Source organism: Chaetodon auriga, chromosome 19 (assembly GCF_051107435.1).
Source record: "Chaetodon auriga isolate fChaAug3 chromosome 19, fChaAug3.hap1, whole genome shotgun sequence".
Taxonomy (NCBI): domain Eukaryota; kingdom Metazoa; phylum Chordata; class Actinopteri; order Chaetodontiformes; family Chaetodontidae; genus Chaetodon; species Chaetodon auriga.
The window spans coordinates 1,225,015-1,251,089 of NC_135092.1; the positions used below are offsets into that span (position 1 = coordinate 1,225,015).

The 26,075-nt window shown below is 42.4% G+C and overlaps 1 protein-coding gene across 5 annotated transcripts in view; it reads right to left on the reverse strand.

The window, feature by feature from the left end:
- Positions 1-26,075, reverse strand: part of dcc (DCC netrin 1 receptor) — a 388,720-nt gene that overhangs the window by 17,914 nt on the left and 344,731 nt on the right. For 3 of the 5 annotated variants that reach the window (XM_076757429.1, XM_076757426.1, XM_076757425.1), the window contains exon 29: positions 14,425-22,874. The exons of 1 other annotated variant lie outside the window; for it this stretch is intronic. In XM_076757429.1, the coding sequence (XP_076613544.1) occupies positions 22,785-22,874 (90 nt within the window). In that variant the 3' untranslated portion in view covers positions 14,425-22,784. Of the gene's footprint in view, positions 1-14,424; positions 22,875-26,075 lie in introns of those variants that run through there. One more of the 5 variants, XR_013079191.1, reaches the window with a different exon arrangement.

Below are 26,075 nucleotides of genomic sequence, written 5' to 3' on the forward strand. Positions count from 1 at the left end.
ATTCTGTTAATTGCTTCATATTCATTGCATCCACTAATTGTTCTCACTCACCATTTTACTAAGTGCTATTCATTGTATTCTCCCAAATAGTACCAATTCCTTGCTTCTGCAATTGCACTTTGGTAAGTGGTAATGTATTCATGCAGTCATGATTTTTGGTTCTCTGCTATCTTGCCATTTGCTGTCTCCCATTTGATTCATCTGTAATTTCCAGTCAAGACAACCTTGGCATTACGGTCTTGATCCTGGTCATTAAATTTACTCAGATCTTGCTGACATCATACTTGCATGACATCATGGCATATTATGCTGCTGATAATTGCGACATTTCATTGCATCTGTCAGTTGTTAATTCGCCATTGGATTTTGCTAATTGTGTCATTGTCATTGGATCTGTCATTTACTACACCATCACTGCATTTTGCTGTTTGCAACACCATTTATTGCATTCCACCAAATGCTGCATATCAGTGCCTTTGGCAAGTACTGTCATGCTGATGGTTTCGTGACCCATTCAGATTGCAATGCTAAAATGTAACGATAAAAGACCAAGAGGAAGAGCAGCTGAGGAGCAAGTTAGGTTGCTGTGATAGTAAAGATGTAACACCTCACATGGCTGGTCTGGGTTCTCATCACAAGGTGACAAATATGTAACAGAGGTATGTTAATTAATGTAAAATTGTTTGTCTCAATACAGAGTTCACTGTTATATAGAAGGGCAGACACTTCAATCAAATAATATTGCAGAGACAATGTAAATTTTTTTCTTCTATGGCTGTTTTCCTACAGCAATTTGTTACAATGCAATCATAGGAGAGAATAATTTGTTTTATTTATTGTTCAGCCCTTCTACTGACCATCAGCCATTGCTGGCTGAAGTGCATTCATTGCAAGCAGGGCACTAGTGTCCGTAGTCATTGCAGGCTAAGATATTTCAGGTCACTGCTGACCATAAGCCATTGCTGGCTAAAGCCTAGGGCACGTTTTGTGTCTTTGTATTCATTCAGAGTGCGTTGATTTCTAATCACTTAACTGTTTTTTTATGTTTCATATTTTAGGAGATTATGCCACCTTTGTTTATTTAATCAAGGCTTGTTTCATTCCTGCATGTCGAGTAAGCATTCTTTGGGGAAAGTATTAGGTTGTGGTTTTTTGGTTTTGGGAAGCTTGTGCCCCTTATTTTGGGGGGATTTATCACGTAGCTGCTCATGGTGATGCTAGTTGATTACAACATCTCTTTGTCTAGGCACCAGGTGCTTTCTGGTTAGAGTGAATTATCAATTATCACCTGTCATGATAACAATTATATTTACTTCATTCACTTTTCTCTCCTGAATTGTATTTACGTTCATTCTATGATGAAATGTCATATCATCTCCTAATTAGATAATCTGCTACATATACACCAGGGCAATATTCCCAGTCTGTATTTGTCAACAGTAATTACTAAATATCTATTTGATATCAAACTCTGTTAAGTAAATCAGTGGACATGTTAATTAATTAATTAATTAATTTTACTTATCTTTGTTAGGCTTTCGCCTGAGAATTTAGTTTGGACCCAAGCATGCAGACCAGAGGGATAGTTAGTTAAATAACAAAATCTATTTACAATGATAATTTAACAACAAAAGGCGCACTCAAAAGGAGTGGAGGAAAAACTAAGGGAGCTCCGTTGCGACAGGTCTGAGGCAAGGCACACGGGCAACTGAAACACATAAACACACTTAGGGCCTGATTTACTAAGATCCCAAATAAAGAGCGCTACATTGCGTGCGCACATGGATAGATTGCGCGCGCTGCCTGTTAAGGGCTTGCGGCTGATTTACTAAGACTAACAGCGCAATTGACTACAGGTGCAAAAGCAGTTGAGCCCTCCCTATTTAAATGAGGATTTTGCGTGAGTTTTTGCGCGTTCACCATGGCGAATGCAAGCGAGGAGACTCCACGGAAGCGCAAGAGCAAATTCGAACCCATGGAATTGGAGGTGCTGGTACAGGAGTCAAACAAGCACATTGCTGAGTTACAGCAAAGGAATTTGACCGTCACAAGGAGGAACGCAATATGGGGGGCAATCTGTGAGAAGGTTAATGTCGTGGGGACTCCTCCTTGTGACTGGATCCAAATCAGCTCCTACTTCACGGAGAAGCTCCAAAATGGCATCGCCGGATATTATTATATTTTATTATTTTTTCTTCGGGCATTCCAAAAAGAGTGACACGATCAGAAAAGATGCGTTCTCTCCGTTGCCTGTCCTGCCTACACCGCCTCCTCGCTCCCCGCAGCCATCTGCGCGAAGGCTGTCCCAATTCGTCCAAATTCGAAGGATCCGACAAATGCAGCCGACAAATGCGTCCTCCTTTTCCCTGTATTTGGAGGATGCGTCGCTACTATCCTTCACGTCCTCCCATATCCCAAGATGCTTTGCGCGATTGTTTTTTTTTTTTTTTAATAATGGCGACCTGTTGATATGAGGAGCTCAGTTAACTGTTAGCCTTATTAAAACTCTTCGATTACAAATGCTACAAGCTCGCATGTCAACTAATATCTTATTTTGGGTGAATACTCGATTGTGATTGGCTGCAGGGTGTCCGTTAAAAAGTGTTGTTGGACAACTATAAAAAAGTTACGGTCAAATAGCCTGATTGTTCTAAATTTTTGCGCTGGCTCAAACGCTAGTTGGTAACCGTGGCAACAGAAACTCAGAACATACATTATTTCACAGTTTATTTAACACAACGGCAAGACAGTAGACAACATGAGTGATTTTATAGTTTCCTTTAACCACATTTAATGATCAGAGTGAATGGTGGATAATATTTCTTGCAATAAAAATGATTTAGGAAACTATCTGTGGACTTTGAGTCGTTGAAACAAAATTTGGCATCATCCTCTGGACACACACAAGCGGTAAGAGGTGCACTTGCCCTCTGAAATGATACTTTGTATCACGTAACATAACGTTAAGCAATCATGTCACTTCCCTCCACTGATTAAGTCTAATATAACAGTTGCGCCGACCGAGCTGCAGGTTCTGTGGCCAGAGCCGGTTACCTTGGCAACGCATCACAACGAGCGATATTAAATAGTCCACTCAGCCGCCTCTTGTTAAAAACTTACGATTTTAACGGTAAAAAAACAACATTAACGTATTAATAATTGATTTAATATTTATTTCTTTCGTAAGTGACCATGGTAAAAGCGGGATAATGCCCTTAAAGGTGTCCAAATCAGGTGAATTTGTAAGTTGTATAATAGGCTACATTTCGCGCCTCTTACAAGTGATAGGAGCTGTACGGGCGCATCTCTGCACCCCATGCATGTGTTTTTCCCGGGTTAGGAGGGAAGAAGTTATGACGTCATGATGCAATCAGGAAATACTCCGAAGGCTAGACCGTCCCATTTAGCGATAGTTGATGCGGCCGACGGAGGATCCTCTGAAGGACCCAGCCTTCCTGTAACGTTCTGTTGCCTCTTTAACTGCTCTGCGGACATAGTAGGAGGCAGCTTTGTGTTCCTCCTTGGTCCCCGTTGGTAGCGATGTGTTATAAGCAGCGGTGCGGGCCCTGAGATTGTCCCGGATGTTTTCGTTCACCCAGGGTTTCTGATTGGGGAACGTTTTGACAGTGTGTTTGATGACACAGTCGTTTATGATTTTCTCAACGAACCCCAGCACCACTCCTGTAAACTTGTTGATGCTGTCAGAGCTGCCGTGGAACATCTCCCAGTGAGCAGTGTCAAGGGCATCCTGTAGGGATGCTTCTGATTGGTCAGACCAGCGCATCACCTCCCTCCTTACTGGTACTTCCTGCTTCAGTCTCTGTTTGTATTTTGGTATAATGAGTATGGCGGCATGGTCGGATTTGCCAAATGCAGGAAGAGATTTGGCTCTATAACCATCCTTGAATGGTGAGTAGCAGTGGTCTAAAGATCTCTCTCCTCTGGTGGTGCACATGATGTGTTGCTGCAAGTCCGGCTGTACTGTTTTAAGGTTTGCATCGTTAAAGCCCCCAGCCACAATGAGGGCTGCATCACAGTGCATGGTTTGATAGCTAGCAAGCACCTCATATAGCTCAGACCGTATCGGCTTGTGGTGGAATATAAACGGCACTGATAATGATGAATGTAAACTCACGGGGAGGTAGAACGGGTGGCATTTGATGGTCAGGAGCTCCAGGTTTGGTGAGCAGGAGTGTGTGAGGAGGACTACATTCCTGCAATCACACCAGTTGTTGTTGGTCATCAGACACAGCACTCCTCCTCTGGACTTTCCAGACTCTTCTGTCCATCCAATGGACAGAGAAGTGTTCTGCTGGTTGGATAGTGTGGTCCAGCATCATTGGGGTTAGCCGTGTCTCGGTGAGGAATATAATGTTGCAGTCCCGTATGTCCCATTGGCATCAGTCCCTGGCCCTGAGGTTGTTGAACTTGTTCTCCAAGGACTGGACGTTGGCTAGCAGGATGCTTGGCAGTGGTGTATGATGTGTTCTGCTCCTGAGCCTGTTCCTGATCCCGGATTGTTTCCCTCTGGGCCTCCTCTTTCCTGATGTTGTGTTGGTTCCATCGGTGTTGTTTATTCCCCATAGTATCTCCCTTGGCCAGTCGGAGTTGTTTTCAACTGTAGGCAGGCAGTTTTTCCCGATGCCAATTAATGTTTGTTTATCGCATGCAATCCAACAAAGTGTAGGGTGTGATAATAAATTAAAAATGAAGATTGACAAGACAATATACGAGCAAACACAAGCACCCAGAGTAGGTACGACAGCAGCCACCCTCACCGGTGCCATCTTCAGTATCAGTACAACAGTACTGGACAACAACAACCACAACCAAGTCATGTCATATTCACTTCTCTGCTGCTCTCACTTTCTGTTTTTCTATAAAAACTTCATTCACAAATTAATTTGTGTCACCTCCATAGCTCAGATGGAGGATCATGCCCTTTGAGCCACGGGTTAGCTTTTAATGTCAAATATCTCCAGAGGGTCTTGAGTTTCAGTGGCAGTAATTTTAACAAATGAAAAACGAGAATAAACGGTTGGACATAATCCGTGAATAAAAACTGTGTGTGTTTAAAAGAAAAGCCAAGAGTAGCAGAGTTGTGAGTGTGATGTGACTTGTTTTACTGGTAGAATTCATGCTGTGGAAATGTACATTGCACTGAATTTACAAATGTGTGCCACAGTTGACTCCCTCACTATTGATTTATCTGGGCTTTATTTGAGACCCTGCCTTTATAAGAATGCTGGCTTTAATTAGAGAATTTAAGATAATTTGTGGGAATATCTCATACAATTGAATCCATTAAGTTTGTCATGTATTAGAGGCTGTCTGTTATGTATGACAGACTTGAGATTGTTGGTAATATCACTTAGGCAAAAAATGATGGAAGTTAGTGAACTACAATGACAACTTTAAGTCAGGTCCACAATATCTGCCCCATAGCAGCTCCAGGGAAGCACTGAGCACCCTAAAACAACTTAGCACCACCTTCTGGTGATAACAGATAACAAAATGGCACCCCCCACTTTGTTATCTGTTATCTGGCACCCCCTCCTCCTTGAACCAACACCTTACCGTGGTGGAGGAGTTTGAGTACCCGAATGATCCTAGAGGCTATGTTGTCCGGGGCTTAATGCCCTGGTAGGGTCTCCCAAGGCAAACAGGTTCTAGATGACGGGTCAGACTAAGAGCAGTTCAAAAGCCCCTATGAAGAAAAAGACAGCAAGGAAGCGTACGTCGCCCGGATTGACATCACCGGGGCCCCACCCTGGAGCCAGGCCTGGGGTTGGGGCTCACAGGTGAGCGCCTGCTGGCCAGGTCTTTGCCCACGGGACCTGTCTGGGCGTAGCCCGAAGGAGCGACGTGGGCCCGCCTTCCCGTAGGCCCACCACCCACAGGAAGGATCAGAAGGGGCCAGTGCTATGTGCTATAGGTGGCAGTCATGGGCGGCGGCCCCGACGACCCAAACCCTGGACGACGACTCTGGCTATGGGGACATGGAATGTCACCTTGCTGGGGGGGAAGAGCCAGAGCTAGTACGGGAGGTTGAGTGGTACCGGCCAGAGATAGTCGGGCTCACCTCCATGCACAGCCTGGGCTCCGGAACAAACTCCTTGAGAGAGGCTGGACTCTCTTCTACTCTGGAGTTGCCCACGGTGAGAGGCGGCGAGCTGGTGTGGGCTTGCTTATAGCCCCCAGCTCATCCACCATGTGTTGGAGTTCTCCCCGCTGAGCGAGAGGGTCGCTTCCCTGCACCCTCAGGTCGGGGATAGGTCTCTCACTGTTGTTTCCGCCTATGGGCTGAACAGCAGTATAGAGTACCTGGCCTTTTTGGAGTCCCTGGGAGGGGTACTGGAAAGTGCTCCAACCGGGGACTCCATTGTTCTGCTGGGGGACTTCAATGCTCACATGGGTAGCAACAGTGATACCTGGAGGGGTGTGAGTGGGAGGAACGGCCTCCCCGATCTGAACCAGAGTGGTGTTCTGTTATTGGATTTCTGTGCTAGTCACAGTTTGTCCATAACGAACATCATGTTCAAGCATAAGGATGTCCATCAGTGCACGTGGCACCAGGACACCCTAGGCCGGAGGTCAATGATCAACTTTGTAGTCGTATCATCTGACCTTTGGCGGTATGTCTTGGACACTCGGATGAAGAGAGAGGGGCTGAGCTATGAACTGATCACCACCTGATGGTGAGTTGGATCCGCTGGCAGGGGAGGAAGCAGGACAGACTTGGAATACCCAACCATACTGTGAGGGTCTGTTGGGAACGTCTGACGGAACCCGCTGTCAGGGAGGTCTTCAACTCCCACCTCCGGGACAGCTTCGACCAGATTCTGTGGGAGGTTGGAGACATCAAGTCAGAATGGACCATGTTCTCCACTTCCGTTGTTGATGCAGCCGTCCGTAGCTGTAAAGTTGCTGGTGCCTGTCGTGGCGGCAACCCCCGAACCCAGTGGTGGACACCGGAAGTAAGGGATGCCGTCAGGTTGAGGAAGGAGTCCTATCAGGCCTGGTTGGCTCATGGGACTCCTGAGGCAGCTGACGGTTACCGGCAGGCCAAGCATGCGGCAGCTCGGGCGGTTGTAGAAGCAAAAACTAGGGTCTGGGAGGAGTTCGGGGAGGCCTCGAAGAAATTCTAACAAACCATTCGGCGCCTCAGGAAGGGGAAGCAGCTCTCTGTCAACACTGTTTACAGTGGAGGTGGGGAGCTGTTGACCTCGACTGGGGACATTGTTGGGCGGTGGAAGGAATACTTCATGGATCTCGTCAATCCCACTGTGTGTCTTCTGTAGAGGAAGCAGAGACAGGGGACTCGGAGGTCGATTCATCCATCACCTGGGCTGAAGTCACTGAGGTAGTTTGCAAGCTCCTCGGTGGCAAGACACCGGGGGTGGATGAGATCCGCCCTGAGTACCTCAAGTCATGGTGCCTCTGGACTGGCAGACTGGGGCGGTGGTCCCTCTGTTTAAAAAGGGGGGACTGGAGGGTGTGTTCCAACTATCTGGGGATCACACTCCTCAGCCTCCCTGGGAAGTCTATTCCAGGGTACTGGAGAGGAGAATCCAGCCGATTGTTTCGGATTCGGATTCAGGGTTGAGGGTTGATGGGAGTTTGCCCAACCAGTCTACATGTGTTTTGTGGACTTGGAGAAGGCATTTGACTGTGTCCCTCACGTCATTCTGTGAGAGGTGCTCTGGGAGTATGGGGTTGGAGGCCCTCTGCTGAGGGCTGTACAGTCCCTGTACAACTGGAGCAGGAGCTTGGTCCGCATTGCCGGCAGTAAGTCGGACCTGTTCCCGGTGCATGTTGGACTCCAGCAAGGCTGCCCTTTGTCACCGGTTCTGTTCATTATTTTTATGGACAGAATTTTTAGGCGCAGCAAGGGGCCGGAGGGGGTTTCGGTTCGGGAGCCGGCAGATTTCGTCTCTGCTTTTTGTGGATGATGTCTTGTTGGCTCCCTCGAGCCAGGATCTTCAGCATGCACTGGGGCAGTTTGCAGCTGAGTGTGAAGCAGCTGGGATGAGAGTCAGCACCTCCAAGTCCGAGGCCATGGTTCTCGACCGGAAAAAGGTGGCTTGTTCCCTCCAGGGTGGGGGGAGAGTTCCTGCCTCAAGTGAAGGAGTTTAAGTATCTTGGGATCTTGTTCATGAGTGAGGGAAGGATGGAGAGTGGGATTGGCAGGCGGATCGGTGCAGCGGCAACAGTAATGCGGTCACTGTATCGGTCCGTCGTGGTGAAGAAGAAGCTGAACCAAAAGGCGAAGCTCTCGATTTACCAGTCAATCTACGTTCCTACCCTCACCTATGGTCATGAACTTTGGGTCATGACCGAAAGAACGAGGTCCCGGATGCAAGCGGCTGAAATGAGTTTCCTCCGCAGGGTGGCAGGGCGCTCCCTTAGAGATAGGGTGAAGAGCTCTGTCAGAGTAGAGTTGCTGCTCCTCCACATCGAGAGGAGTCAGCTGAGGTGGCTCGGGCATCTCTGTCGGATGCACCCTGGACGCCTCCCTAGGGAGGTGTTCCAGGCATGCCCCAACGGAATGAGGCCCCGAGGAAGACCCAGGACATGCTGGAGTGACTATATCGCTCGGCTGGCCTGGGAACGCCTCGGGATCCCCCCCAGAGAGAGCTAGAGGAAGTGTCTGGGGAGAGGGAAGTTTGGGCGTCCCTGCTCAGACTGCTGCCCCCGTGACCCGGCCCCCGGATAAGCGGCAGAAGATGGCATGGCATGGCAAAATGGCACCCCCTCAACAATACTGGAATTATGACAGTACATTCTAGTCATTGTTAAACATTTTTACTTGGTTTTCTTTTATACACCACACTGTGCCATGGAGATATGTGTACAAAAGTATTGTTAAACTTCATAATCATGTTTCCTCTGTTCAACTCTTTAGATTTCAATGACCCAGTGCCCTTCCTCTCACGCAAGCTTAAGGACAAACTGTAAACAAAGCTCTACTATGGATAAGACTTAAAGCCTGAATTCTGTTGCATGGTGCAGCTTGTGTCCACTTAACTCACTTTTAGTCCCAATATTTGAATAGCCCCTCACTGTGGGTGGAATTTCTTAGCTGATCGTCATAGCACTGCTATGTGAAACTGCTCTGACATCATCTTCAACAGGAAAGGGGAAGGATATTAAAGGGATGGTCTTCTTGATTTTCTGTTTGTGGTTGTGACAGCATGGACACAAACTTTGTTTCAGAAAACGCTGACTACAGCAAGACAAAATACTGCTGAAAAAAACGTTTGGGAAACCCTCCATCAGAGCATGGGCGACAAGATGACTCTGCTCCATGTCGTGCAACTGATGATTCTAGTGTAAATTCTCTGAGACCAATCAGTGGTCTGGAGCGTTTTAATTCACCTTTAGCTCAGCTTGAGCCAAGTCAGGCAGAGCCATGCCATGCAGTGGAAATGAGGCATAAGAATAGCTAAATCATCAGTATGATAAGATAGACTTTATTTATCCCACAATGGGGGGAAATTCACATGTTATAGCAGCAACAGGACAGAATACAAGAAGTCAGAGGACAAGAGTACAAGAAAAATATTGCACAAGTATTATATACCCTATGGAATTTACAATATATACAATACGTACACCCTTACTTACTTATATGTATTACTCATTTAAAAATGACGATTGCACATGAAAACAGGAAAAATGTGAGAAGTGATCAGTACAGCTTGCATTTGAGTTGATGTTATACAGTCTGATGGCCGTGGGCAGGAATGACCTGCGGTAGCACTCCTTCCTGCACTAGGGATCAGGGTTCTAAATTAACACCCGCCAACCCGCCAAATGCGGGTTAAAATTCATATTGGCGGGTGTAAATAAAAACTTACTAGCCAATTTGAGGAAGGAAGAGGAAGGAGGCAGGGGATGAGAATGTCGACAAAGCGTGCGAAACAAAGAAAAGAAAGTTTAACGCTAAATGGCTGACAGGTCGTGAATGGCTTGTGTTTGATCACGAAAATGCCGTCATGTTTTGTAAGGATTGCCGCATGTACACGAAAGAAAAAAAACAAGACGAATAATTTTGTGGTGGGGACTAATAAATTGCCCAAAGTCATCAGGAGAGCCTAAGGAGTCTGCAATACTGACTGCTGCACTATTTGTGTTTTCTAGTTGTACATACATAATTCAATTTATTACCAATGCAATTTTTTGCAAGTGTTTAAGTCATGGCTGTTACTTATATATATTTCTTATTAAAGAAGGAAAGCAGAAACACTTTAAGTTGAAAGGAAAAATACATTTTATTAGGAATGTAATGATACTAAATACTTACTGGAAAAATGTCTTTTAGAAAATAATAAATCTGACCAGGGTTCTAAATTAACTTTTTTGATCACCAGCCAATGTGGCTGGTGACCTTCTAAAGTTACCAGCCAATCAGAATTTCCACTAGCCAAATTTTTTCCCGGTGAAAATAAGAGAGATTATGAGTGCCACTGAATGCATTTGATCATTTTATTTACATTGTTGGCATGCAAAAAAGGAACAGAAAGTACAACACATGAAACAAAATATACACAGAAAGTGCAAACATTTAATTTATACAAACAAAAAATGCTGTCAGATTTATTATTTTATAAAAGACATTTTTCCAGTATTTAGTATCATTACATTCCTAATAAAATGTATTTTTCCTTTCAACTTAAAGTGTTTCTGCTTCCCGTCTTTAATAAGAAATATATATAAGTAACAGCCATGACTTAAACACTTGCAAAAAATTGCATTGGTAATAAATTGAATTATGTATGTACAACTAGAAAACACAAATAGTGCAGCAGTCAGTATTGCAGACTCCTTAGGCTTTCCTGATGACTTCGGGCACTCATGGTCCTTTACTGCCTCGACTTCAAAATTATTAGTCCCCACCACAAAATTATTCGTCTTGTTTTTCTTTCGTGTACATGCGGCAATCCTTACAAAACATGACGGCATTTTCGTGATCAAACACAAGCCATTCACGACCTGTCAGCCATTTAGCGTTAAACTTTCTTTTCTTCGTTTCGCACGCTTTGTCGACATTCTCATCCCCTGCCTCCTTCCTCTTCTCGCCCCCAGACGTCTGTCCCAACCACGCATTTAGTTTAACTTTACTTTTTACTTTTAGCTAGCTCAGTCTCCTTTTTTACAGTTTATACGCCGCCATTCATTCTTCCTCTTCTTCTTTGTGTTTGCGTTTCCGTGGTTTCTCGCGCCGGTTGCACTACAAACTGTAGTGTGCCTGCGCGCAGCCAATGGGCGTCTTGTAAGTCATCACGTAGCATTACGTCAGTGTTCATGGGAAATGTAGGACGGACTGTCCGGGGGACAACTGACCAAGAACTGTAGAGCGGCTCTGACTGACATGATTGCCTAATGCATTACCGGCCAAATTGGCTAGTAAGTTTTTATTTACACCCGCCAATATGAATTTTAACCCGCATTTGGCGGGTTGGCGGGTGTTAATTTAGAACCCTGAATCTGACAGCATTTTTTGTTTGTATAAATTAAGTGTTTGCACTTTCTGTGTATATTTTGTTTCATGTGTTGTACTTTCTGTGCATTTTTCATGCCAACAATGTAAATAAAATGATCAAATGCATTCAGTGGCACTCATAATCTCTCTTATTTTCACCGGGAAAAAATTTGGCTAGTGGAAATTCTGATTGGCTGGTAACTTTAGAAGGTCACCAGCCACATTGGCTGGTGATCAAAAAAGTTAATTTAGAACCCTGCTGGGGATGTAAAAGTCTTGTGCTGAAGAAAGAACCTCAGTCTCCTCAGCAGGTGTAGGCGACTCTGGCCCTTCCTGTACAGGGCATTAGTATTGTCTGTTCAGTCCAGTTTATTGTTGAGGTGAACACCCAGGTACTTAAATGAGTCCATCATGTCAAGTCCAAGCCCTGGATGTTCACCGGTGTGTGAGGGGAACGTTTCCTTTGGAAATCAGTAATCATCTCCTTGGTCTTGCTGGTGTTTAGGATCAGGTGGTTCTGCTGACACCAGTCCATGAAGTCCGTGATGACCCCCCTGTACTCCTGCTCATTCTCCTCCGACACACAGCCAACAATGGCACTGTCATCAGAGAATTTCTGCAAATGACAGAGGGTGGAGTTGTGCATGAAGTGCGAGGTGTAGAGGGTGAAAAGGAACGGTGACAGCACCTTACCCTGGGGGGCCCCTGTGCTGCTGACTACCACATCTGACACACAGCTGTGTAGCCTCACATACTGTGGTCTGTCAGTGAGGTAGTCGATGGTCCATGCAGCCAGTTGTTGGTCCACACCAGCCGCCTCCATTTTCCCCCACAGCATTGAAGTCAAAAAACATGATTCTCACAGTGCTCCCGGGGGACTCCAGGTGAGACAGGACCCGGTGTAGCAGGTAGGTGATGGCATCGTCCACCCCGATGCCAGGTCGATATGCGAACTGCAGTGGGTCCAGCACAGAGCTCACCTGGGCGCGGAGGTGGCTGAGGATGATCCTCTCCATGGTCTTCATGAGGTGGGAGGTTAGGACGACAGGTCTGTAGTGGCTTGGTTCCCTGGGATGGGCTGTTTTTGGAACCGGCACCACGCAGGAGGTCTTCCACAGGGCTGGGACTCTCTCCAGAGTGAGACTCAGGTTGAACATGTACAGAACCACCTGACTGAGCTGGTCTGCACACTCCCTGAGCACCCTGGAGCTGATGGCGTCTGGGCCTGTGGCTTTCCTGGCCTTTGTCTTCCTGAGCTCCCTCCTCACCTGGTCCATAGTGATGGAGAGGGGGGAGGGGGGTGACTGTGGGGGGTAGTCCAGAGCGGTAAGTGTTGGTGGTGGTGGGACCTTGATGACAGCAGGGGTTGGAGCAGAGTGGTCTGAGGGGAGCTGAGGTGTTAAGGACTGCAGCTGAGGGGAGATGACTGGCCTGGAGAGGTGTGAGGAAGTGGGGCCCCAGTGAGAGGGGGCTGGAGTGGGGGCAGAGTCAAATCTATTAAAAAACAAGTTTAACTCATTTGCCCAGGCCTGATCTCCAGTGGTGGCTTGTCCATCCCCACTTTTGCCATGGCCCGAGATATGTTTAAGACCTCTCCACACATCTCGGACATTGTTCTTCTCCAGGCGCTGCTCCAGTTTCTCTCTGTAGTTTTTCTTACACCTCCTGATGTTATACTTCAGCTCCCACTGTACTCTCTGCAGCTCCTCCTTGTCCCCTGAGATGAAGGCCCTCTTTTTCTCATTTAGCAGAGCCTTCAGTTCAGGGGTCACCCAGGGCTTGTTGTTGAGAAAACACCGTACTCTCTTGGATGGCACAGTGTTTTCCACACAGAAATTGATATAGTCCGTGATGCAGTGAGTCAGACTGTCAATGTCCTCCCCATGAGAGCTGCACAGTATGTCCCAGTCAGTGGTGTTAAAGCAGTCCCTCAGTTGCTCACATGCCTCCTCAGTCCAGGTCTTCACAGCCTTCCTCTGTGGAGACTGTCTTTTCAGCACCGATGTATATTCTGGCTGCAGATGGACGAGGTTGTGATCAAAGCAACCAAGAGGGGGGATTGGGGTGGAGGTGTATGCGTCCCTGACATTAGCATACAGAAGGTCCAGAGTTTTATTGTCCCTTCTGTGGCAGTTTACATACTGTGTGAAGTTGGGGAGAGTGGCAGAGAGAGAGGCATGATTGAAGTCCCCAGAGATGAGAAAGACGGCCTGTGGGTGTCTTGTCTGCAGTGTAGACAGTGTGTTGTTTATGCGCTCACAGGCAACAGCAGCATCAGCCGAAGGGGGGATGTACACAGTCAGCACAATAACGTGAGAACTCCCGAGGAATGTAGTATGGCCGAACGCTGACTGCAAGAAGTTCAATGTCCCTGCTACAGAGCTTCTCTTTAACAGTGATGTGGCCAGGGTTACACCATCTGTTGTTAAGAAACACACACAGTCCACCACCTTTCTTCTTACCGCTCTCTGCCACTTTCCGGTCCGCACGGACAAGGGTAAATCCATCTAAGGAGACAACAGAGTCCGGTGTGTCCTGGTTCAGCCATGTCTCTGAAAAACACATAAGACTGCTCTTCCTGTACTCCCACTGCAGCCTTACTAGCGCCGATAGTTCGTCCATCTTGTTGGAGAGAGAGCGGACATTTCCCATGATGATGGCCGGCAAACATGGTTTATATCTCCGTCTTCTCTCCCGGTGCCTGAGACCCCCTCCGAACTGTCCATCTGTTGTCTTCAACACTTTCAGATTGTGGCTGCAATGAACTCTGCTATTTCTGGGGGACACTTGCAGGACTGTGCAGGGTTTTTGACTGATTATTGAAGTGTCCGTCCTCTGCAATTTTACATACACACACATTACTGACCTGAATAACACTCATCACATTCATCAGATGAAAAATGTGATGCATAAATAATAATCAGAGGCAGTGTGCTTTTGTATCAAAACTTTATTTATCAAACAAAAAGAATGCACCATTGAAATAACATTTCTATAAAAAAGGACCATGGGACTGTTCTACAGTGCATTACAAAACCATCTATGTATACAACATTGTGGATAGAAATTTTGCTTTATTTCATCTCAGATACATCATCCTCATCATCATTACGATCATCACTATTTTTTCTCTCCTTGACTCAAATGAAAGAATGCATACTCTAAAATATTGCAGTCACTAAGGTAATTTGGTTATAATGACTCTAGGATTGGACATTTTTTTAAAGGATGGAGTCAAACTGTATTTACTCAGAACTGTCCATCTGGTGGCTCCTCTGTCGAACAATAATGTTCTGAAAATGAAGTAATTGTCTGTGTGAGAGAAGATAAGGGCAGTTTTAATTTGGCCCCTTTCACCCAGATGAGATGAGGTCCATATCATTTTTTAGTTTTTTCTACTCCATTATTTTCTTTTTGTAAGCTGTCAGCCTGAAACTGTCTGTGTTGGAGCTGACAGAGCTAATTTCACACCAATATCAGACTACTTTCAAAGTCAGCACATCCCTGACCAACTTCACTTCATCTTTTTTGACCATGTAATTTGTCCCTTTTATCCTCAATGGTTCCCACACAGGAGTGAAGCGCCCAAAGAAAGAAATTAATGAAGTCAAGTTACCCTTTGAAATGTGGGACCCAAGCCTTCCCAGTTTCTACCTTATCAGGTCTAGCTGGTGTTTCTGAGTTTCACACAGTCACCACAAGATGAGTCTGTAGATACAGGACGAGGTGTTTTTCAAGGCCTATCCTGGTGTGTTTCACACATCTTAGTCCAATAACTACAATTCATATTTACTTGAATTTCCTGCACGATTTCTTCCAAGCAGTAGCATCACTGATTTTCTACTTTCCAGGAAGGTTTATCACTTTAGTTTTTTGGTTAAAGACATATTGTAGTAATGTGAATGAGAGCAGGGACTGTTTTAAAATCTGCCCCTGATTAAAAATACACACACACACACACACACACACACACACACACACACACACAAAAATCACCTGTGCCAATTAGAGCCTGACTGATATTATTGGCTAATATTTATTTAACACTGTTATATCATATTGCAGATAAGTGGCAAAAAAAAATGGTCAGGCCGAAATTATGTTTAAGGTAATATAAAACAGTGTCAAAATGCCCCAGCCAGTATATATCTTTGAAACAGCTATTTAGCAACCAATACTGAGGGATCCTTAACAATATATTGGCCACCAGTTTCATTATGTCAGATTATTTTTAAACTCTGAAATATCTATTCGTACATTTTTGGCGTATCTATTCATCAAAAATGTAGTACTGTTCTGGCTATACTTTTTATATCTGAATTTATTACATATGAAATTGTCTTTCAGATTTGCCAATCTCTTTTTTATTCTTATGACCAAAAATTATCTACCTGACAAAGTGAACACAGAGAACAAATAAATGGATATTGTACAAAGGACAAATCACATTCTTGCTTTTAAAAAGTTTCTAAAACAGTCACCGCTTTCACTTGCATCACCTTTGATGAATAAAATGTTGACTGAAAGGTGAGTGTGATGGATTACCTATTTCAAATAAGATTCTACAAAAAATGAACAACCCCTAAGCTCTACCCAGGCACCACTGTCTTTGCCAAACTTTGTACTTCCTGGCTCCAGATGGTATGTCTCCTAGGTTGAACACATCACAGACCCTATTATAAGGTGATAGTTATAAAGGATAACTGCATAGATGAGATCAATGTACAGATTTTAGACTCAAAATAAATTTAAAAAAGTGGTGGTGACTGTGTGTCCTCAGAGTAACATTAAATGTTTCATTACGAAATGTATGTATTAAGTATTAAGAAATGGAATAACTTTCTACAATAGTATTTCAAAAAACACTTAAACCTTTTAAGGCAAAAATGAAAACAAAAAACAAAGCAAAAACTCTGAATGGCACTTCAGTCATCTTAATTTTGTTCTTTGCTAAACTAAATTTACACTTGCAGAAATATCACATGGTTATAAATAATAGTTTTAAAGAGCACTCGAAATAAAGTAATGATAATAATAATATATTAAATTTGATTATAAAAAGTTACTACTACTCTAGTGGAGCTGTACACTGTAAAAAAGCAGCATTCTCTAAGGTTCTGCTGCAGCAACACTTTTCTCCATAGTAAAATACACAAGACCAAAATGAAAATGAAAAAAAAAAAAAAAGAAGAAGAAGAAAAATATCTGGCTGTTGGAGGCTGGGGTCAGACTGTTCAGGTTAGCCTTTGTATCGAGACTCAGAAAAAAGGTTTGCTTCAAGATTCAGAGTCTAAAGTTTAAAAGAAAATCAAAATGCAACAAAAGTAACTGTAGTTCCTTCTCTTCCAAACTCCTACTTTACAGCTGATAACATGAAAGGGATATTTTAGATTTTACTTGCACTGAATGCTCAGTCATTTCTGTTAAAGTTAAGACTTTAATTGAGCTCATCCATCAGTCAATGTCTGCATTTATTCTTGTGAAAGTTTTATTACTCTTGTGTGGCAATATATTAGGGAGTTCAAATAGATTTTTTACTGCACAACAATAACACAAAATTATTTTGATTACTTCTTATGATTGTAAAAATTATCAGTGTGGTTTATACAATGTCAGAAATTGTATCCAATCAACCATCACAATTTCTTACTTCCCAAGGTGACGTCTTTAAATTATCTGCTTCTTCTGGCTTCCGGCTTCTAGAAGTTGATTTTCCACACTCGAAATGAGTGGTTGCATGAAAGGAAAAACTGAAACAGTTTGGTATAACTAATCAGTTGTGTTTCTTTAAGTCATGTTTAGTGAGTGACCTAAGTTATGCAAGAACACTTGCACAGCCTACCAAGGCGTAAATGAGTCTGACATGTCATGATGAAAAGCAGGTACAGAACAGCCCATCTTCTATGGGACGCTTTTGATTTGTGTTCAGTGGTTAAAAAACATGTTACTTCCCTGCAACTGCCTGGTTAAGAAACATCACACTCAAAAAATATGTAAACGTTTTCCTTTTAATATTCACTAAGAAATCTATTCAGGGGAATAGATACAACCTCCTAGATGTCTACACAGAAACAAGAATCCAAAGTCGCACTGTTTTCTTTCAGATGGCTTTAACCAAACAAGTTAAAGGCAGCTGAAGTAAGCTAAAGAAATTCACTTTATTTGTAGTGTGCTGATCTACTTTGCTTATTTCAAGTTATTTACACACATTTCTCTAAAATCCTGAAACAGATTTTTTATTATTATTTTTGTTGTTGTTGTACAATGTGTGTCACTGAGAAAGTTCGTTGGGAATTTTGCATCTTGCTCAAAGATATTTTGATGGACACACTGGCAGTTTTGCGAGTCCGATCTGTGATTCAAGTACAGAACGATCCTTGTCATCACTAGATTTAGTATGATTTAGTGTCTGTTTCCAGACAGCTGCTGAAATGTATCATCTATGACACTGAAGTAAAAAACTAAAATAAAATTAATAAAACAAAATAAAACAAAAACAAAACAGTTTTCCTTTAGAGCTCTCTGTTTAAAAGGGACACAGCTTTGACCAAAAATTCTTAGCAGAGCAGACAGACAGCATCTGTTCACTATTCCGCGGCTGGGAAGGAAGAACAAATAAACCAAACAAAGAGCACATTTTGACATTTCTCAAAGACTTAAAGTAGAGTGACTAAAAACAGAGAAAAAAAAAATAACACTGAGATGAAAAGCAAAGGAACAAAGGATTCCTATGTCAATGGAAACAATAACCCATAAGGGCTAATGAATAGTGATAAATTAAATGCTTGACACATTGCTGTATCCAGAAACTGATTTTTATGACAATTTAAGAATGAAAAGACCTTGTGTATTTTAATCAGGTGTGTGAACTGAATAGACAATCAAAATCTCCATTCATATGACCAGACTCTTTAAAACAAATTTTTTGAAACTTGCAGGAAAAAGCCATCTAACAACTGATTTAATCAACCAGTTTTAAAGCTCTGCTTTGAAATGTAGACTGATTTCTCAATGTGCTCATTGTCAAATGTCTCATGTAAACTGAACCAAACTGCCATTTCATGTTTTAGCCTACTAAATCTAAGACTTTTGAAGTTTCTATACTGCTGTTCATTTTCTAAATCCTTAATCAGTTTTTATATTAATTTCCTTCCTTCCAGGCAGCAATTAGTTTCAGTTGATTTCAATGAAATCACCTTGCAGGGAGGTGGATACAACGTGCATACATTCATTTCAATGCTGATGAAGAACACACTTGGGTATTATTGACACACAGACCCAAGGCAAATGATAATCTAAAAGAACCCTTCACAACCAGAAAATCAATATAATTTGGACCCAGTCTGACTGACAGTTAACTTATGAGGAACATTCACCAAGTATTTTCCCATTGCAGTTGATCACATTTTGCTTTAGTAAATACACCTTTTCCTCCTCAGGCAAGTTTCCAGCATTTCCACTCAGGTTTTTTATGCACAAATTGAAAATGGAAATAAAAACAGGTAGATGCAAACACACAGTGACATTTACACTACTGTCTGTGGTGGTAACGGTCAAGAGCCTGCACAAAGTCAAACAATGTAAACCGGGATGCCATAACAGTAATAATCAGTGTCCTCAAACTCATCAACAGGGATCTTTTTCAAAAAGGTCTTTTACATTTACATGATGATGTCCCCATTCTTTCAAAGGCAATTCAAGTCTGGAACCATGCTTTGAAGTCTCTACAAGCTGATTTTCATATAAAACAACTAAATGAATGGCTGCCAGGAAGAAAGGAATCAACTTACAAGACCTATGTATGATTTAGAAGAACAAGCAGTAATTAAAAAACATATATATATATATAATTTCTATTCAATGGGTGAAAATGTGCAAAACCAACAGTATAATCATTTCAGTATGATAATTGCTCTGCTTTCAAATTCATTTTCCCTTTTGTAAGCAGAAAAGAAATCTTGTGTGTCAACATTGTATTTAATTTAGCATTTACTGTTAAAATCAGATTTCCTTTCTTAAATTTCATTCTCACCCAGCAGTATTGGATCATTCCCTCTGGCTGCAGTTCTGCTCTGCTTTCTGAAAGAGGAAAAGTGGAATTCGGAGCAGAATGAAAGCACTTGGCTCAGATTGGCTATATCTCCCAGAACATGTTGATGAGTTTGATCTCCACACTGCTCGCCTGCCTGGGTTTGTTCACCTTTCATCCCTGTGCTCATTCTGTAGAGACATTACCTTTCCATCCATCCCCTCCGTTCCAGGGACTTTTCCCCACAGCTGTAACAACATAGCGAACGTGAGCCTCAATCATAATATTTGAAATGCTGTTATAATGAATTCCTAGCCTCATTGCTCTATGCCCTAGCTTGCACATACAAACCACCTCTGAATATCAATTCACCCACCTCCCTCTCTCTCTGTCTGTCTCTCTCTCAGGCTTTTTTCCTTTTATCACAGAAAGATTAAGGTATGAAAATTACAATATGGTGACTGGGGTGACACAGTCAAATATGGAACATACTGATGGCCAGTTTTTCTCATCAGCTGATTAATGAAACATTTGTCATTCCCCCATTCTGCGCAGTACAAAAAATATCCATCTTCACAAGCCATTTATTCATCTACTTGGCCTCCAAATTGGATTTTTTGTTTATTTGTTTGTTTTTTTTATGAGGAATGAGGAAGTGATTCAAATTATCCTCAATTATGTCTGTCTGCATTAGGGAAATTTGTAAAAAGATGGTTGATATGAAAAATCCATTTCTACAGTAGTATAAAAAAAGAGATATCTCAATTTGCAAGTCAATTAAATTGTCTGAAAACACAATTTTCTGGACAAAGAATAAACATTTGTTGCCACTAGTTCACAGTGTACACCCTGCTCACTCTGCTGCTTTCATGAACATAAAAATCCCAACCTCCCTAACAGACCATTAGTTCTCACTTCAACTCTCTAAGTCAGATTTACAGCTGTCAATAAAGTAGTTTTAACAAACTGAAAAGTGGATGCTAGAAATAGCACAAAAGATTATTTCCATAAAATAGTTGAGATAGTTTTGATCAAAATGTTACTTTTTGTGATGCGTTCAAACTCTGCAGATATTAAATTTCATGGTGGGTTATAACGTTTAAAGCAGCTCTCTGTGGAAATTTGCAAAAAAAAAATAAAAAAATCAATTCTTTAAAAACAAAAAACAAAACACTTCTGACAGGACAGCTAATGTAAAAATATTCTATGTGGAAAATGCATTATTTGTGTTTATGTGTTTATGTTTTTGTTGCTTTTTCATATTTATTTATAAAACACCCTCTTTGAACACCCTGAAGAAAACTTAAAGTGAAGCTGGCGGTTTTGCAATTTTGCCATGTGTCAAGGTTGACAGAGGTACATCTGTGTTTATCTTATGAAAAATAAATATGGATTCATCAAAAGCAGGCCTGAATACAACACACTCACCTCCAGTCAAGCACATACTGAAACAGCAGTGTGGGAAAAAAAAATATGTACAAAAATAAACAATGGTAGAGATCATTCTCCTTATCATCAATGACTGCCCCACTACCATTTCAAATCTTAATAATAATAATAATAATAATTATAATAACAACTTGATCCTTCATCCTTTTTGCTGTAACATCACCTTCACAATTGACTCTTCCATCACAGTAAAGCCAAATTTCCATTTGTTCCTACTTTGACAGGAACTCTTGTGCATGCCATGTTTTACATAAACAGAATCCAGCTACGCTAATTATAAGATTCTTTTGAAGATCCTCACTTGATGATCTTGCTATCTCAAGATAACACACTGATATTTTTGTGATCTTATGTTTGATCTTGTGATTTTCACATATTGTGTTTCGATATATATTTTGTGAACTCATGAACAGGTGTCTCATAAGCCAACAACGGTCTTCACATAACTTTTCTCCATTTTGCAGACTATAGCCATTCTTTGGGACTCCAATCAGCAAGGGGTGACATAATACACTCATTGTACATACATACAGTGTAATGTGACAAATTGTGAGGAGTTAAAACTGAATTTAAACATTTTTTGAAAGGATCAATCACAACATACCATCCAAAGCCAGCCTTCATTTGTTCAGGTTGGGATGGGTTCAACCAATCCAAATTCAGCTCCATACATATCATCTTACTGCTTTTTGCTGACTCCCAGTCCACTGGGACTTAGACAGATGTGAACAAGGAACAAAAACAAAGAAAGTTGCAATAAATTATTCAAGATGGGAATTTGGCAATGATGAGTCTTTGTAGGCAAAGAATGAAGTTTGTCTAAGCTGGGGAGAGTAAAGGCTTGGTCAAGAGCAGCAACAGACTGAGTCTATAGAGGTTTCTATACAATCCTGTAATCCGAGTCAGCTGGATCCAGATCCAGATGATTTAGACTGTAGTATCCAGTAGTTTTTCTTTAGTCCCTTCATTGTTTTTAAACCTCAGGATCCAGAGGTGGAGGGGCTGCATGGGTTGAGGGTGATTGTTGTTTCAGTGAACTCGTCTTGTTTTGTTCAAGAGAGGAAAAAAGAAAGACACTGAAGAAAACAAATAGTAGAATAGTAGAGAGGATTTCCTTGCCTTACCACAACGGGCAACCTCAGACCCAGGTGTGAAAAAGAATGATTTGGTGAAATTTTGGTGGCTGTGGATGTGTTTCCTATTTCTTACTGAATATTCTGGTAGCATTTTCAAACCATACACATGTCCTGTGACTGTACAAAGTTGGAATTCCCAAATAAAAAACAAAAGACAAACAGCGATCATGAAAAATAAGAGGTACAGTCACAGTAAATGACTTGTGGACAACTCAGTGGAAGAGGACGCTAAGAAAAAACACAAAAAAGTGAAACAGGAGGGATCTCATAACTTAAAACTGTCTTCTTTTTGTGAAAATCCCATCATCATGTGTTATTAAGTTATTAAGCACTAGTTTTTGTTTTTTCAAATTTTGTGTTTGAGGTTGAGTTTAGACGGGTACAGTGTGAACTCTTAAAGATGCCCCTCCACCTTTTTTCTGTTCTTGTATTTGATGCTGTGCTGCTGTAGTGTTTATCCTCTATTTATAATTCTCTTTATCCAATCCCAGTTCCACCATAGTAAACACTTGCAGAGACGAGTAGAAACCAAACAAGCCCAGCCCAGCATAGATGGAAGTCTGATTTCACAGAGGTGTCTTCAAAACCAGATTGATCTGTTGCTGTCCTTAGTGAATGGACAGCAGGTGACATCAAGGCTTGAAGAAGGGTTCCAGACTGGACCAGGCTTGACTGGGGTCAGAGGTTAGAAGGCAGAGCCAGTAATGGCATTGAGCTGCTTCATCAGCCCTTCTAGACTGGCCATCTGCTCTGACAGGTCGTCCTGCTCGTAAACCTGGAAGACAAAAAAAGTAGAGCAGGTTACATGACCATGAGCTTAAAAAAACCTGTCTGAATATATGTGTGGTAACTCATAGGTTTGTGAAGTCATAGTGGCTGTAATGTATTTTACCATTTCTCCCAATCCACAAACTGATGCACTAACAAAATTACTAGTAAAAATATCAAAAACTTCCAATTGACACCAAGACCATTCTTTATAGATAAAGGACTGGACAGCTGATTGATAATTTCAATGACAATGGCGATATTTCTCAAAATAAATGGCTACCAGTCATTTGCCAGTGGGAAGCTTTCATCTTATGGAGCGTGAATCAACATGGATGCTGATGAACTTTTGGTATCTTTTACTGATAACAGAATTAACCCTCCTGAAGTTGTTGCCCATGTTGCCTCTAGGTCAAGGAACAGGCCTGTTAGATTCATGGAGGATGAACACAGGAATGCTGAGTGTCAAAGGGGAGGAAAACCTAAACCAGTTTCTTAATTTTTGACCTGCTTTCACAGATCAGCACTGGCACTGACCTACAACTGACTGACTGACCCTCTTGAGAACCTTTACATGATCTAGCCTCTTCAATACGAGGCCTATTTTATCCGCCTCCTATCCGAAATGACCTACCCAAAATAAATAAAGTATATCTTCACAACTACAAGGGCTGTATGAATAACCTTGGTCTCAAAAGAAAGCTAAGACCTGTGAGATTACTACAGAAGTGAAGAATCAAGATTCAAGAATCAAGATATGTGTTACTGTGTCAGAGTAAATTCATCTTGAACACAGTAGAAATTTTAAATTTTTATCTCCGCCTAAAACCCCCCCCCATTATTTTGAGTGAAAACCACCTTTAAATCATGTGATAGTAGCCAAATTCATCTACGAATCAGTAAAGTAATATCTGAAGAGTAACTGTGCAAAAGTACATGCCAAAATAATGAACCTGAGCAGTTTTACAAATGTTTCAACACAGGCACACAGCGAATCTTCTCTGTCGCAGCCTTTTTTCTGCTTGCTGTTGTTCTTAGCTCTTATAAAAGGATGAAATGCAAACAAAAAAGTAAAATAACCCCCCCCCCCCCCCTTTGGTCATTCGAGGGCCAGGACCCAGGTTCACCACAGTAACACCAATGACAGACCAGAGGGAAGCCCAGAGATAATGTATTTCACGTGAGCACTCCGCCCACTCGAGAAATCCCCTCCTCATTATGTAAACAACCAGGACCATCGCGGTTGATCTCAAACTAACACAGAGTCATAGGAGGAGACATTAGCAGTGTTTTTTCAAGCAGGAGTATAATTTTTGACCACAAAACAGCAAAGGTAAGACATACTGTATGATTTTGTGAAATTTTTTTCTGCTACTGTTTGGCTGCTAGCTCGCCGAGTTTTCATCACACAGTGAGGAGGCAGCCTCTCATCATCAGCCTCTCTGCTTTCATGTAATACCAGGCTTGTGTGGCTTGTGTGAAGTGGTGAAATCAGCAGACGGTCTGAAGTGGACGTACACTATTTTCGTGTTTTCGTTACATGCCCATATAATTTATTGCTGTATGAATATGTTTTGTTTGGGTGGCAATGCTTGGTAGAGGCTTTTGCCAATGTTCGGCCCTTGGCGAACAAAATGGATGAGGTACGACTTTGCATCATCTCACAGAGAATGTTTATGGACTGCAACGTCATGATTTTCACTGAAAGATGGCTTAACAACGGCATCAGCATGTGTATGAAAACTGAGAAATCACCTGGTGTAGATGGCTTCCCAGCCGAATACTATAAAAAATATGTTGATATTCTCTGTCCGGTACTTAGAGAAGTTCTTCGTGAAGCATTTCAGTATGGCTCACTCCAGAGATGGGGACTCGAGTTTGCGACTCGGACTCGAGTCGCACTTAAGTCGCACACACAGAGACTTCAGACTTGACTTGGACTCGTGCTCAAAAGACTTCAGTCTCGACTCAGACTTGTGTTTTGGGACTCGTGAACAATCATTACGTTTTCCTTTTTCCTTTCTTTTCTTTCTTTTTTTGGCGTATTAACATTGGGGAAACTACGAAATGTCTGACGAGCTTAATGTCATTCCCTCCTTTTTGACATGGTAACCATGGTAGCCATATTACGCATCAGGTGCGTGGCTCGCGGCCCCACGCATTACTACGTCAGATGACATTATGGCGACCGACACACCCGCAGCTGCTGCTGTACCCTTTGTAATTATGTTAGGTTATAAAAACGTAATATAAAAACAAGAGGGCACCAACAAAAGAAGCGCTGACTGCAAAGTCTGCGATACCAAGATTAAGGACGCTGGATAAACCACATCAAATTTTATCAGGCACCCGAAAACTCACCCGGATAAGTCACTTTAGCGCATATGGACGGTTAGCAAACATGTTTGGCTCAGCAACAGCTATGGGTGGGTGGCACGGTGGCAACACTGTCGCCTCACAGCAGGGTTCGATTCTCGCTGCGGGCACCGGGAGTGTGTCCTCCACCATGCCTTTGGTGCCTGTTGCTCGTGGAAAAAAGGGCCTTTCTGTGTGGAGTTTGCATGTTCTCCCCGTGTTCACCTGGGGTATCCTCTGTAAAAATATACCCCCACTAAAAACATGCAAGAAGATCACCACCTGACCAATGGTGACAACGAGTTAGGTCCCTGGGCGCCAGTCTGGCTGCCCACCGCTCCTGAAATGCGGAAGACAAATTTCACCTCGTGTGCAGTGTTCCGCATGTGTGCATGATGTGTGACAATAAAGAGGAATGTCTCCCCCCGATTCTTCTTCTTCTATGTTTAACTTAGCTTGCTACCAGCTTTGTAACTGAATATTTGAATAGATGAGTGAATGTTAGTTAGCTTGTCACACTTATTTGCATGGAGCGGCATTAACATGATGTTTATTGGGTAAGGTTATTTATCTACGTTCCTACAATGCCTACAATGCTTTTGACTGGGTGAGGTGCAACATTTTCTATATTTTTGTTCTTATTATGGTCCGACTGAGCCTGCACAATAGGGGGCAAGATATAATGTAACTGTATGTTCATGTTGGAAGAATACACTCTCCTTTAAAGGAAATCATTCATTGTGTGTTTTCTTCATATTGCATTGCTGTACCCTGTTTAAAGTGATCATATAAGAAACAACTAATCAGTACTGATACTTTATGCTAATAGATAAAGGAGAGATAATAATACAGT